Source organism: Etheostoma spectabile, chromosome 8 (assembly GCF_008692095.1).
Source record: "Etheostoma spectabile isolate EspeVRDwgs_2016 chromosome 8, UIUC_Espe_1.0, whole genome shotgun sequence".
Classification (NCBI taxonomy): Eukaryota; Metazoa; Chordata; class Actinopteri; order Perciformes; family Percidae; genus Etheostoma; species Etheostoma spectabile.
In genome coordinates, this window is record NC_045740.1 from 9,588,650 (window position 1) to 9,602,552 (window position 13,903).

General features: G+C 42.2%; 1 protein-coding gene across 12 annotated transcripts in view; it reads right to left on the reverse strand.

The window, feature by feature from the left end:
• mef2aa (myocyte enhancer factor 2aa) overlaps window positions 1–13,903 on the reverse strand; it is a 63,603-nt gene that overhangs the window by 30,663 nt on the left and 19,037 nt on the right. For all 12 annotated transcript variants that reach the window (XM_032523214.1, XM_032523203.1, XM_032523211.1 and 9 more), the window contains 2 exons: window positions 10,904–11,108; window positions 3,164–3,367 (listed from right to left, as the gene is read on the reverse strand). In XM_032523214.1, coding sequence (XP_032379105.1) covers window positions 3,164–3,367; window positions 10,904–10,957 — 258 coding nt within the window. In that variant the 5' untranslated portion in view covers window positions 10,958–11,108. The remainder of the gene's footprint in view (window positions 1–3,163; window positions 3,368–10,903; window positions 11,109–13,903) is intronic.

Genomic DNA, 13,903 nt, shown 5'->3' on the forward strand with positions numbered 1-13,903 from the left:
TACTTATCTGCATTACAAAAGAATAAAGATAGGGCAAATGTGACCCACAAAAGACCACATTTTTACCCAGTTTACCTTCAGTATAAAGGTACGCAGCAGGCAAGTCATAGTGAGCACTGTAACTCTTTACTATATGATTCTTTTACTTAGGAAATAGGGACATCTAACAAAAGCTCAAACAATGAAATTCCACCTTAACATGGGTTAGAAATGTCTAAAAAGTGACACAGCTGAATGCATAAACAGAGAGATTTCATATGACAGTTCACCTGTCGCCTGAAGTGTTGGCCGACAAAGTCAGGTTAAGCGCATCAACACACGCAGACGCAAACAAACACACACACCAACACACACTCTGAGCCTACTGCTGTGCTTTGGACTACGAGCCAATTTTTAAGACAAAGTCCATAGCCCTCCACTGGGTTATCAAACTGTGGCCCAGGCATGCATCCATCTGTGGAAAACATGGAGACTGTTCTCCAACACTGCACAGCTCAGCCTTTATCTACAGATGGTACTACTGAGCAGGAATGTGACCTTTGATTTAGTTTCTCACATGGAACAAGCTTTACAATGAAAAGCGGGAGAGGGTTTTTCTGGCCTCCCAAACTGGACAAATGAGCACATGATTGTTTGCATGGCAAAGATTGGTTTAACACAATTTAAAAATTGAGATAAGTGTCCAGTCTAAGTGTCCTCATGTGAGGCCCATTTCACTAGATAAATGGGGGAGGGGTGGATTCTCCCCATCGATACAACAACAACAACAGCAGCATCAGCCAAAAGGCTGAAAAAAGATTTCGCAGAAAGAGGCCGTGAGGAAAACAGTTCAGATTAGAGATTTCTCGTAAAGTGCTAATATTATGCTTTTTGGCTTTTTCCCTTTCCTTTATCGTGTTATATACTGTACCATTTTTGTGCATGTTATAGGTTTACAAAGTGACAAAGCTCAAAGTCCAACCCAAAGGGAATGACCATCTACCAGAGAACAGCTTTACTGTAGTCCAGCCTTAACTTCCGTGACAAACGTGTGTCACTTTGTAACACACGTTATAATGCTCGCCTTGATGCTAGCATGGCACTCCCTCGTACTCTGCTTCAGACTGGCTAGTAGTCCTTACCTGGCTACTGCGCATGTGCAACTCCCAACAAAGATGAAACAGAAGTAAGATGCCTAACTCTGTTGCTAAAATGGAGGCCTCAACACACAGGGTGAAAAGAGGAGCTGCTGCAATGTGATGTGCAACAAAAACATCATGTTTTTTGAAAATTAAACCATGTAAACCTATTTTAGTACAACCACTAAATACAATTACGAACCTAAAATTGAGCATAATATGAGCACTTTAAAATTTGATCAAATCATAGATTTCCTAGATTATCAACCACTTTAGACACCGGTTCTTGGGCCAAGTGAATAGTGGGGTTGTGTGGTGATGTTGTTTAGTAGACTGGGTTGGTTACTTCTGCTCTGCTTCCTTACTTCTGAACCTTGACTACGTAGCTAGCAGGCAGAGGGATATTTGTGCATATCTGCAAAGATGCTGGCCGAGTGAGCGGGGACAACAGTGGCTTGTTTTTGCCTTTTGTGCAGCGGGGCAGCTTTCTTGAGAGTAGCCAGAAGGGCTAAGTGGGAAATCAGCGTGAGACTACTGGTGCTACATTGTGCATAATGTACTGTACATTCCAATTACGCCATGCTGTCAACATAAACATACACTGGTGGACCACAGATATATGTGATTTGTGTGATATAGGGTAATGACCCAACTGATAGTCAGTGAAGAGCCCTATACGGATTCCAAGAATAAGATGTTGTTGCGTTTGCTGGTTAAAAATAAGACAGCTTCCAGAGTCACGGCAAAAACAAATTTGTGGTCACTGTTATGTAAGTAAGGAATGTGTCCATGCATTTTTTATGCAGGTGAGTCCCTGCTCTGCTCTGAGGGCCCCTGATGGAGGAGTGACTGCATAAGTCTACTGGATGCCAGAGCACTCTTCTGCAGCTCTGCCAAGCAGGTAATTCACAAGCAGCAGCAGCATGAATAAAAGATAATGGGCCACAGCTGACTCCTTTATGCTGCAAGTAATTTCACTAATTCCTCCAAGTGAAAGTCTTATCCAAAAGCTAGGATTCTCACCCATTCTAAACCCTTAACGTCTTTTAATTGGGCATCAGTAACAAAAATGCTGTATGTTTTAGTGGGCAGGTGGCAGTAAAAAACACACCATTGCGATGCAGCAGTCTGCATTGTCTAAAAAAGTATCTTACTTAAAGAAGTTAATTTAAGGGTACTTAAAATAAGAGCAATAAAAATAAAAAAAATACACTACTGTGTATTTTAGCGGTATCAGGATTTTATCAATAGGCATTAACATACATTGTATATGCTTTCATTTAGTCAGAATGAAGACACCAGCCTCTTGAAGCAGATCTTGAATAAGCTGAGAAACCACACATGTGCCAATGAAAGATGTTTGGAACAGATGTATCCCTAATCGTTCTCATTTACTTTGGCATTTTCACTTTTGGCTGACAGTTCTGTATGCTGGCATAACAAGTGGCTTACTCTTCCGCTAGTCGCCGGTCATGCAGGAGCTGCCAGGAAACTCAAGTGCTTGTTGAGTTTTATAGTGCAGTATGGAATGTACTAAACACCGTAGTTTCACTACAGCAATAGCCAAGCTGATGGTCTGTGATGAGGAGTAGCAAGAGAACTGAGCCCTACAGGTACAATATCTATGGGAAACAGAGTCAGGAATGGTGGCCAGCAGCTACTGTGTGCCTGCATGTGCAGAGATAGGTTTTCCAAGTCAGTTGATGCGCACAAGAAAAGCTGAACTTATCAGAGACTGCAGACCTCCTGTGCCCTATCTGAATGGTGACTGAAAGGAAACTGTTACTTCTTTCTTACACTTGTTTGACTGTTTGTACAAAAACAGTACCCTTGGCGCATTTACAGAGCTTTTTAGCCTACAGTCACAGCATCAATTTATTTTACAGTCTGAATCCAATACTAAATTAATGAATTTAGCCTAAATCTGATCAATCTATCTCAACATTAGTTGGATATAACAAATCATAAAGAACAGAAAATAGGAAAAGGTAGCATTTGAAATAAGTTTTTTTCCCCCACAAAATAGGAAAGCAACGCTCACTCACCTCTACAATGTCAGAGTTGGTTCTGCTCTCATGGGGCTCGTTGTACTCTGTGTATTTCAGCAACACTTTGTCCATGTCTGTGCTGGCATACTGGAACAGTTTGTTAGAGCTGTTGAAAATGATGAGGGCTATCTCACAGTCACATAGTACGCTCAGCTCATAGGCCTTTTTCATCAGGCCAAACTTCCTCTTTGTGAAGGTAACCTACGGAGTAACACAGAAAACAAAACCATCAAATTACAGAGAAAAATGGTTTCTCTCAATTAAAAAGGAGATCAAGCGTCAAGTGGACAAAACAGAAATTTTAACAACTACACGCAATTTGCACAAGAGTAAATGTTAATTCAAGATTCTAAATTATGTAACAGAAGGCAGTAGTTTATTCCTCCAACCCTTGTTTATTGGACAATTGTCCGTGGTGAAAGAAGTATTATTTTACTTAACTTAAAGTAGCAAAACCACAGAGAAAAAGTACTCTATTACAAGAAAAGTCTTGCATTCGAATTAATAAAGCAGAAAAATACAATACTTTACTCTGAAATGTAAATAGTAGAAGTGAAAAGTAGAATAAAATGGAAAATACTCCAATTACAGGTAGGCCTACCTAGAAATTGTGCAAAACTACAGTAATGCAGTAAATGTATATGTACTTTGTGGTGGCAACTTGCAGTAATACTATGGGATGCTTTAAGCAAATCATGTTTTTCAAATTAGTATGAAATCTCTAAGCAAAATGTTCTGCTACGTTTTAACAGTTATGCGCTGTAGGCTAAGACAGGGAAATAACAGTGTTAACAGTCTCATTATATTACAACAATGTTACTGTAACCAAGGTGACAGATAACAAGATCATTCCTCCTTTAGGAATGATTGCAATGACATAGTACATGTCTGAAATGTCTAGTTATCAGGACAGAGGTCAGGGTTAGAGGCACGAGTCACTGAGCTGAGTCAGAGCTTTGGCAACAACAGGGGTCCATACATTACTGTAGCCCCTGACTCCATATACGGAAAGCTATCTCTGTAGTGCAGCATAAGCCTTGTAACATGAGCCCTCAGTTGGGACATTGGGTCATACATCACTCCAATGGTAACGCAACCCTCTCTGCAAAGTGACTTTATGTCCTGTATCTCTGCAGCTCTGTCTCTGTGGTCTCTTCAGACCCACACACACATGTCATTATGTTACACCACCTCTTTATAGTATGCTACAGTCATTTTGCAAGCTAAAAACATCGTTCTCAAAGAGGGAGGCTATAAATGCAGCTGTTTTCTCCTTTGGTTTTGTAATGGTTGTTTGCAGAAAATAGTTTTAAAATGTGTATATTTGAAATCAAGAGAGATGTATGTTTTTTCTTTAGTACATGTGTCTAGTCAAATGTGTTATACAACGTGGCTTGTGAATGTACTCGTGAAAGCTGTGCTTGGAGCCACAGAGGAGTGCATACGTCTGTATTCTCCATCAGTTTCACTGACCTACTAAGAGAGGAGTTGAGCAGATGAGCTGGCTTTGTTCAACTTTAATTGGTCACAGCTTGCAGCTATACCCTCATTTTAACCGATATAAAGCAGTATAATCCTATGTGTTGCACAGTGTCTATGTAACACTCAGGCTGTGGGGTCACTCCAACTGTGATGAATGAATTTCAAATCTTCCACACTACAGGTAATTACATAGGGCCATTATACCCGCTCTAGACATGGCGGAGCCTGTCCTCGTGTCATTTTGTATTCAATGCACTGATGTTAGTCAAGCCCATATGACCAAATTCTGACATGACATTTTTTGAAAGGTTTAAAATACACGCTGCATTAAATGACATGTGTCCTTGCAAATATCAGACACATAAAGCCTTAAAGTGAGTTTGGTGGAACAGAAACAAACCTTGTGAGAACACTGAGAACAACTAAAGTTCTAAGCAGGCAGCTGATACTAGTCTCCTCGGACTTAGTCTGGCTCAACAAATGTACATTGCTGTGATACAGCATGACATCTGGAGCATCTCTTACGCAGAAAGTCCCTCCACTTCTGTGATCTACAGTATTTTGCAAGTGTTTGGTTGCTGCACCGTCACTGACACGGTGCTGTGGAGACAGGTCTGGCAATGGCAGACTCCCTCTGACTAAACAGCAAGGCTTCCCACCCACCCACTCATTTGCCTGCTTGCATATTTGTTTGTTCGCCTAACCAACTGGAAAGCAGGGACCGTCATGTGGGAAAATGATTAACAAATTGTATGCTCTTTAGCAGATGAATGTGGCTGTTAAGCCATGGAGATGTCACCTTTCAACAGGAAGCCCAGGATGAGACGCTGAGCGAGGACTTTGTTCCACCTGGATGCTTAGCAGAGTGCTGAGTGCAGGGCTGCTGACCCAGGCACCGCTTCATTTCCACCTCAGCAGCAGCACCGAGACTTGGTCCTTGCCCCAGCCCCAAACACAGTAACTCTATAAAAGCCAGCTGCTGCTCACACTACCATTAAAGGTGACAATCACATTACTCTTCTTTACTCACACAGTTACCTTTAATAAGAAAATGAGATTTTTGCACTATTTTTCTCATTTTGTTATAGTGTAACCAGCTTAATTTGATAAGTTATGACATGACACAAAACAGCTCTGAGCATAAAAATCAACATACACAAATATAACTTTCATCCACCCACATCTTCTTTGGGGTGACTGGTGAGACAGTGGAAACCCACAGACATCCTTGAGGTCAAGTGGGAGGTTCACTGGCGAAGCTTTCCTATGGTTTACCAAGTCAAAGACACCCACATAGACACTCAATGTGGTTTTAAAAAATTGAGTCGCTCCTATAGTAAGATGTGGTACAAATGTAGTCAGGCTCCCTGAACTAATTCATGTAATTTACAATGAAGAGGATTAGCCTCAGTGTTGTAAAGTTGAGTTGTACCATGTTCGTAGAAATCTAATGTCAGGGCAAAAGAGAAGGGAGGCCAGATTTAAACTTCCAATGAACTGGGGTGATTCCAATTTTCTCTGCTTTTGATAAGGTCATTACAGCAGCTCACACAATAGCAGATAGATCAGTGACTATAGCATTTCATTTAGACTGTGCCAGGCGAAAACACCCTGACCTTTTAAGAAGCTCTCACAAGCTCAAGATGAAGTACTAATTCTGCTCTCAATTTGCACTTTCTGCACTACCAACTTCTCTCCAAGTGCCCCATCATCATTACCAGAATTTGAAGTAATAGAGCTTGGTAATTCAGTTATTTTTATACTTTGGGTACGTGTTTTAGCTAGCAAAGCTCTAAAAAAAGTGTTTTAAGGTGCACTATGAAAATCCAGAAATCATATTGGTCACAATCACAGAGCGCTGCTTTAGAAATTGTCAATATGTAGACAGACATAATAGACAGGGTTCAGTATTCACCCTATATGCCAAAATAAAATTTTGGAGAGGTCACTTAACTGATCATTCACAGGAACTGAAAGAATTACACCAAAGTGGAAATTACAGACACAATTATAGATAAATTAATAAATTAATTTGCCTACTGGAGGAACTAGACTCACTAGCTCTAGTCACTTTTTAAAAGAATAATCACAAATTAATTACAATAACTGGGTTTGCCAAATATAACCATCTATGTGTAAAATTCCTGAAACAAATGCATCTAAATTCTTTAGCACAAGTATATGCGCCTGTCACCCATGCTTCTACTGCTATATTCATTGTATCGTTTTCATCCTCCACAAGACAGACTCTGCAACAGAAAACTGTATAGTATATAACAACATATGCTACAACAAACCTTGACATACACATCCACACAGAGTTGATGTGTCAATCAAAAGGTCTATCAATGTCTGTCCTCAGGCAGGGGTACCAAGATAACAAACATGACATCTGGGACTCAGAGTGCAGCTGTGACTGGGGCATGGCAGGAGATGCCTGGATCACTAACACCTTCAGAGGGGTGACGAGCTAGCAGCCTTATTAGAACCTCATGTCACCTCTGATGGCCCCCATGGCAGACATGAGAGTGGGCTTGAGAGTCAGAGAGGTCTGGCACCAGCTGGCAGAGTGACCCAGGCCCTGTGGCTGCTGCCCTGGCTATGCAGTGCTAGAGTGTGCAGACCTGGGAGACAGGCCAGGGCCACCGCAACTGTCTGCCTGGATCAACTCTCTCTGGGAGAGAGGACTGCCCCAGGATCCCCATGAGGACAACTGAGGGCACAAAGGCCTTGTCTACTGGGTGGGATTGACCTTGAAACCTACAGTAGCCACGACTGATTCTGTTGGAGAGGATGACATGCTAGTTAACTAAACGTAAGTAGGTTTCCAAGAAATATCCTTAATCAATAACCAGAATGATCCTGTTTGAAGACAATTGGCTTTTTTGATTTATTGAAAATTGCAATGATTATAAGAGACAGTGTGGTGTGTTAATAAAATATTAAATAATTGTACATCATCTGTGAACATTTTAGTGATGTATTACATGGTGCAAGCTCAAAAGCAAAAATGCGATTACCATCACCCAACTTTGTGTCTTGCTGCTTCAGCGTAGTTTTATGGAAACTACAAATAATCTTGACAATGATAATGTATGCGCTGGCTTTCCAATTTAACAGTGTTTCTCTGTTCTGTCCATGGTCTATCAACAAGCTCTTTACCTGTCAAAAAAATAATGACGACCGCTCAGAAAAAGAATGGGTGAAGGCTGAAAAATGGGCGGTATGTGCTGTGTTGCTCCAGGAGAGGAAGTGAGAGAGAGAGAGAGAGGAGAGGAGAGAGAGAGAGAGAGAGGAGATGAGAGCGAGAGAGAGAGAAGAGCGCGAGCGTGGCGAGAGAGCGGGTGCTGACAGGATCGGAAGTGCCGAAAGTAAGATCGAAGAGATGAGAGAGCGCGGCAGGCATAAGGCCAGTGCAACCTCCACCAAGCAGCAACCCACCCAGCAGCAAATATAACTTTAATGACTTGGGCAATTACCCCCAGTGAGCCTGCTTAATGGCATCCATAGGACGTCACTAGAACACTGCTCACTACACCAGCCTCTTCCCTACACTAACTTACAAGACTAATGTGTACCTTCCATTCTCCACCATCATCCCCCCTGCAGATCCACGCACACCATGACAGCTGCTGAGAAGAAGGTAAAAGACCCTATAAATGCTCATTGAGTTCCTCAAACCTGTCAAGTCAAAACACAACAGATATTCCTTTTTTTTAGGGCCAAATGTCACTGGTCCATATGATTCCACTTTAAAGGCACTGTAATGTGTGGGTATAATAGAAACAGAGTGAGATGTGAATGTTAGATAATAGTGTATAATAAATGTGAGCATATCTGTCTGTGACTCAAACTGGAATAATTGCTGTGAATACTGTAAATGAGGAGAATCAACCAAGGCGTGCTGGTGTTTATGATGGTTGTTATCTAGCATTCATTTGCAATCAGTGTGTTAGTCTGGCTGATGAGTGCCGCTGTGTTGTAGGGCCATAACATATGCTGGGAATGGCTCAGGCAACTGGCTTTTTACCATCCTACAGTATGCATGACATGACCTCTGCTGCCTTCACATCTCATTCTGTACATCTCTGCAAGGCCACACAGCAGATAGGGATTCACACTTTTGTGTGAACATAAAGCTGCATAAAAGCTGCATTCTACCTTACACATGATGTATGCAACTGTGCAATATGTTATCTATTCTTACTTGTCATTTTTGCACAATACACTTCATTACTCTGAATTATGTCATTTTACTCAAGTAATGACTTGAAGCAAAATATCAGCTACCTTCACTGCCTGTATCAACTCTACACTTACAATTCCTGATAGATTGTGCAATTACAGACCTTCTCAGCCTTTGCCACACTGTGTGTTATAATCTTAAAAGGTTAACAACTCTCTTAAAGCACTTGCAGTGATAATGCAAGGGAGCCCCCGTTGTCCCCACATAACATCCTGTATAGCAATACTATCTAATTAGCCCACTTACGGACCTCTTTCATTTTAATGCTAAGCGTATGGATAGCTAGCAGCAGAGTGGCGTAGATAAAGATTCAAATTGTCTCCCGACAATGGGGACCATATGCTAATGGTTATTCCCCCTTGGTTAGGAGCACGCCCTAGGGAGATGGCAGTGTGTGCTTCATTGCCCACGGAAAAAAAGAGAGAAAAAGATACAAATGCATACATCACTTCATAGAAAAGCTTTATTTTTGCACCAAGACCTATTGTCACAGCAGATTCTCTGCTGAGCCAGCTAGAAATGACTAAATGCAAACGGAAATGCCTGTGTTCTGCTGATAAACTTTCTTACAAATTATACAGTGAGACATTTAAAATCTGAAGCAAACACTCGACTTTGGGAGACACATTAATAATAACCAACGTCTCTCTCTGCAGTTCCACTTTTCTGTGAAACAATACAGCTGAATGTCTTCCCTCACTCCCTTCGTACATGCATTGTGGAGAAAGGATTGTCAGACGAGTTCACTTGCTCACCTAGCGAACACTTGACAACCTGTTTTCATGTAATTTTCTCTGTTCCTTTTTTACCCGATGTCCCAGGTCATTGTATATGGTGTAGATACCAGCAGCAAGCCAAATGTGATTACTCTCCTGCTCGGATCCAACACAGAGCCAGGTGTTGTACTGATAATTGGCCCATGGTGTAGATTTTTGTTTTGCACTTTGGCTGAACTGCTTGCCTCAGAGTAACAGACAAAGACAGGGTCAGAGTACCGATTGGCTGGTACCGTATCATGTTAATACCACACACAAGAGGATGCACCACTGTAGCTGTTGTTCCACCTGTAAAGGAATGTAAATTATATTTGGAGGGAGCATTAACAAGCTGCATTCTATTTGACTATGGGAAACCTACACATCTTTGTTAATAGGCGTAATTCATCAAAAACTGTGCTCACGCTCCTTCAACTTAGCTCTGTAAATCAAAGAGCGTGGCTAAAAAAGAAATGGACCCAGCCTTCCTGCTATAGATATCCAAGCCTGTCATTCTTCTTTCAAAACAGACCTAGGCTGTTTTGTACAGTGTTTTGCTGTTTAGGAGTTTATATTTAACATGAGCAGACAGAGTGAATTCCAGCTCTCTGCCTTTCTGCGGCTAGCTGAGACCAGTGTAGCCGAGGCAGAGAAGGGTGCTGTGTGTCCTGCTGACCCACCCTGCAAATGAGAGGGTGCTGTGGTGCAGTGGCTGCTCCTAATTACTACCAAACAGCTGCAAACACATAGGGCTACAGCAAAGGGGCCCAGCCATACTGCCAGGCCAGGGGACAAGCCCTACAGTGTGGGGAGGCCACAGGCGGCTCGCTGTGCTCCTTGCTACCCTCAGTTCACTCCCACGCCATGAGGCCCCCGCTTCAGCCCAGTGCTCCTGCTGCCTCATCAACTTCTCTGGCTGAAATTGCAGGGTGGCAGGGGATTCATGTCTGTAAATACGGCCGCACTGACAAAGAAATGTCATGGTCCCTGTTCAGCTGGCCGGGACTTTAGGGAGGGAGGTATGTCTGTTTAGATCCATGTACACTATGACAGCTGCTGAACTCTTGTCCAAGGCAGGAAGGAAAATAGACAAAGACTGTAACCTTCAAACAGGTACAGAACTGATTGTCTTCTGAGACACAAAGAAAGGATGCAGTAGCAGTTAACTTGATTATAATATTTACTTCATTGTACAGAAACTGTATTTGAACCTCTAAATAAGTGCTCCAGATAGATAGTCATTTCGACACTCACCTGCCTGTTCCTCTCATCCATGATCCTGGTGATCTGTATCTTCTTCCGCCCCATGGCTGCGTTGTTCCAGTCTCTCTGACACCTCAACAATATCAGAAAAACAACACGATTTCTTCCTGCACTCTCCTAGCACATTGTGCAACAGTCTCTCTTCTTGTCTTTCTTCTGTCTTCGCAATGCGTTCTTTGACAGACCACACCACAATCTGCAAGAGGACAGAAAGAAAAAGAAAGAGAAAGAGAAGGGAGGAGGGAAGAAAGTTAACTTGACACTCAACAATGTCTCCTTAAGCACTTCAAAGCACCGGAGGGCTCTGCTTTCTGTTCTCAAGCACATTCAGAAAGTATGAGACCCACATGGTGTCCCCTTGTCTTCTCTGCTGTTGCACTTGAACCACAGCTGAAGTCACTGAAAGACGGCTTCACACTTACAGGGCAGCAGCGATACAAGACTCACTTGTAAATTGTATACACTTGTTGAAGGCATACGTTCAGACATAAAAATACTTTCACCACTGGTTGGAACCAGTAATGAAAAGTAACTTGATAATTCTAAAGGCTATGTTAGAGGCTAATATTTTAAAGGTATAGTTTGACATTTTAGGAAATACTCTTATTTGCTTTCTGGAGAGTTAGCTGAGAAGATTATACCACTTTTATTTGTTAGTTAAATGCGAGTCTACAGAAAGCATCAGGTTAGCTTAGCTTAGCATAAAGAGTGGTAAAAAGGGAAAACAGCAAGCCTGGCTCTCTCCAACAGTAACACAATATGTGTCTAGACTCTGTGCTAAGCTAACTGACTCCTGGCTGTACTTTCATTTTCACTGTACTGACATGTTTAGCTTCAACTTCTGAAACTAGATTGTGGAGGTGTGGGGAGAGAAAGAGTGTGGGAAGGAGGTGGTGACTCAGGTGAGCAGGCAGGGAGGGACTGATTATCACACCTGTAGCGAGTTGTCTAATCATGCTCTCCCTTTTAAAAGCAGTAGTGAGCCAGAGCAGGGGGGATGTGAAGATGCTGTCACTAAGAGAAAAAGGACTGTTATGGTTAGAGCGACTGAACAGGGGAAGTTTGGACATTTGCAACTGAGAGCCTTGGGCCAGGTGGGAGTGAATGAACTGTGTGAGATCTGTCTGACACAATACGCTCCGTCTATGTAAAGTCGGCAAAATAAAGAGCTGTGTAAAACATTCCTTCCCAAATGTGTGATGTATCTATGTAGCAGAGCTGCTACATAGATTCATTCTATGTCTATTTAAAAAAAAAAAGCTATGTTCCCCTTAATATAAATAGTTTGACTATTCCCCTGCCTGCAGAAACAGATCAGCCACATTTCCTTGCTTTTCCTCAGCTGACCCATTCTCATCCCGTCCCAGCTTTGCTCTTAAGATGATTAAGAGAGCACCCAGTCTGGCGTTGACAGTAGTTAAAATCTCCTGGGCTGGAGGAGAAGCCATGGAGGTGAGGAGGGTGGGGGGTGTATTCCCACATGAGCTTGTAACCTGGCCAGTGGTTCAGATTCTACTGTTTGCCAGGGGACATCCAACTCTGTCCTGTCTCTGCTTCTCTGCAAGAAGAGATATAGCCCTCTCCCTGGAGGCAGATCCATCACTTACACCCAGCAAATAGAAAATGTCTAAACAACTACATTTCCCCTATGAGTACAAATGTAGAAAGGTTAACAACTTAGGCCATTAGATGCAGTCAGCAGTTGTGAGGCGAGAAAGCCAGGGGCCGAATTGGCAGTGAAAATGAAAATGACCGGTTCCAGTGGCACACAGTCATTATAGGTTACAGATGGACTGGCATTATGGTGTCTGGCTGTCTGAATCGGGGCTCCACTGTAGGCAAACCTGACTGAGATCACCTCGCTAACTACCCACGCATGGCTGTCTGAGACAGGAAAGTAACCGCCTGAACGATCACGAAGAATTTCCCCAAACCACATCACAACAGACCAGGGAGAATGACGATGTTCATTCACCATTTCAAACACACACTGACAGAATGGTGTTCGAAGAAAAGGAGGATTGGGGGTGTTCAACTCTCCCAAAGACATACCTGAGCCACCCGAAAGCAACAGTAATTCAAGTTGCAAGAAGTGATTTCATTAAATTTAATTGTGTTTGTTTAATATTAAAACCCTCAGTGAATGTACCAGAATGGGATGCATGCTGGTGAATTACTAACTGTATTCAAGAAGTTATTATAATGTACAGTACAGTATGTGATCTGTGTTGATTGAGAGGGTTTGCACTGCTTGCTTTCAGTGGTCCTAAATAAAGTTGTATTTGTTGCCTTTGAATTTGAATGTATTGGCTTACAGTATTCTACAGTTTCCGTGAACCTTTTTGTGAACTTGTGTTGGTTTAGAGGAACTTATCTGAGGAGGACTAATCTGTAATCATCTGTTGAGGCTGGTCTGAATTAACCACAGCAAATTCTGTTTGCAAGTGTGTTCATCAATGTAACCTGAGTTCTCTCACATGCACACATAGCCTACACACATCCTTTTCTCTCTCTTTATGCAGAGGAGCAGGCCATTTCAAGTCTGGAGGAATAATAGACTGTGTCATGACATTTCTTACACAGATACAATATGACAAGCGGGCAGGTGTGCCACGCTCACAACTTAATGTGTCCACATTCATCAAAAGTTAGTCGCTAACAAAACAACAAAATAATGCAGTGTTTATCATATCATTCATATTAGGTCAAATAACGCAATAAAAAAAATTAAAAAAACTTTAGCTGGCACTACTTCCGAGATAGACATTTCAGAACATGCTCAGATTACAAAGGAGGACAATGCCTGTACTGTAGCAGAGAACATGTTTGTGCGTGATATTGACTTTCTGGTGACTTTTCTGGTGTTTGGAGGGGACAGAGTATCTGCTTATGGCTCAAATCATGTGCCCTCTGTGTGTGTGTGTGTGTGTGTGTGTGTGTGTGTGTGTGTGTGTGTGTGTGTGTCTGTCTGTGCGTGCGTGCGTGCGTGCG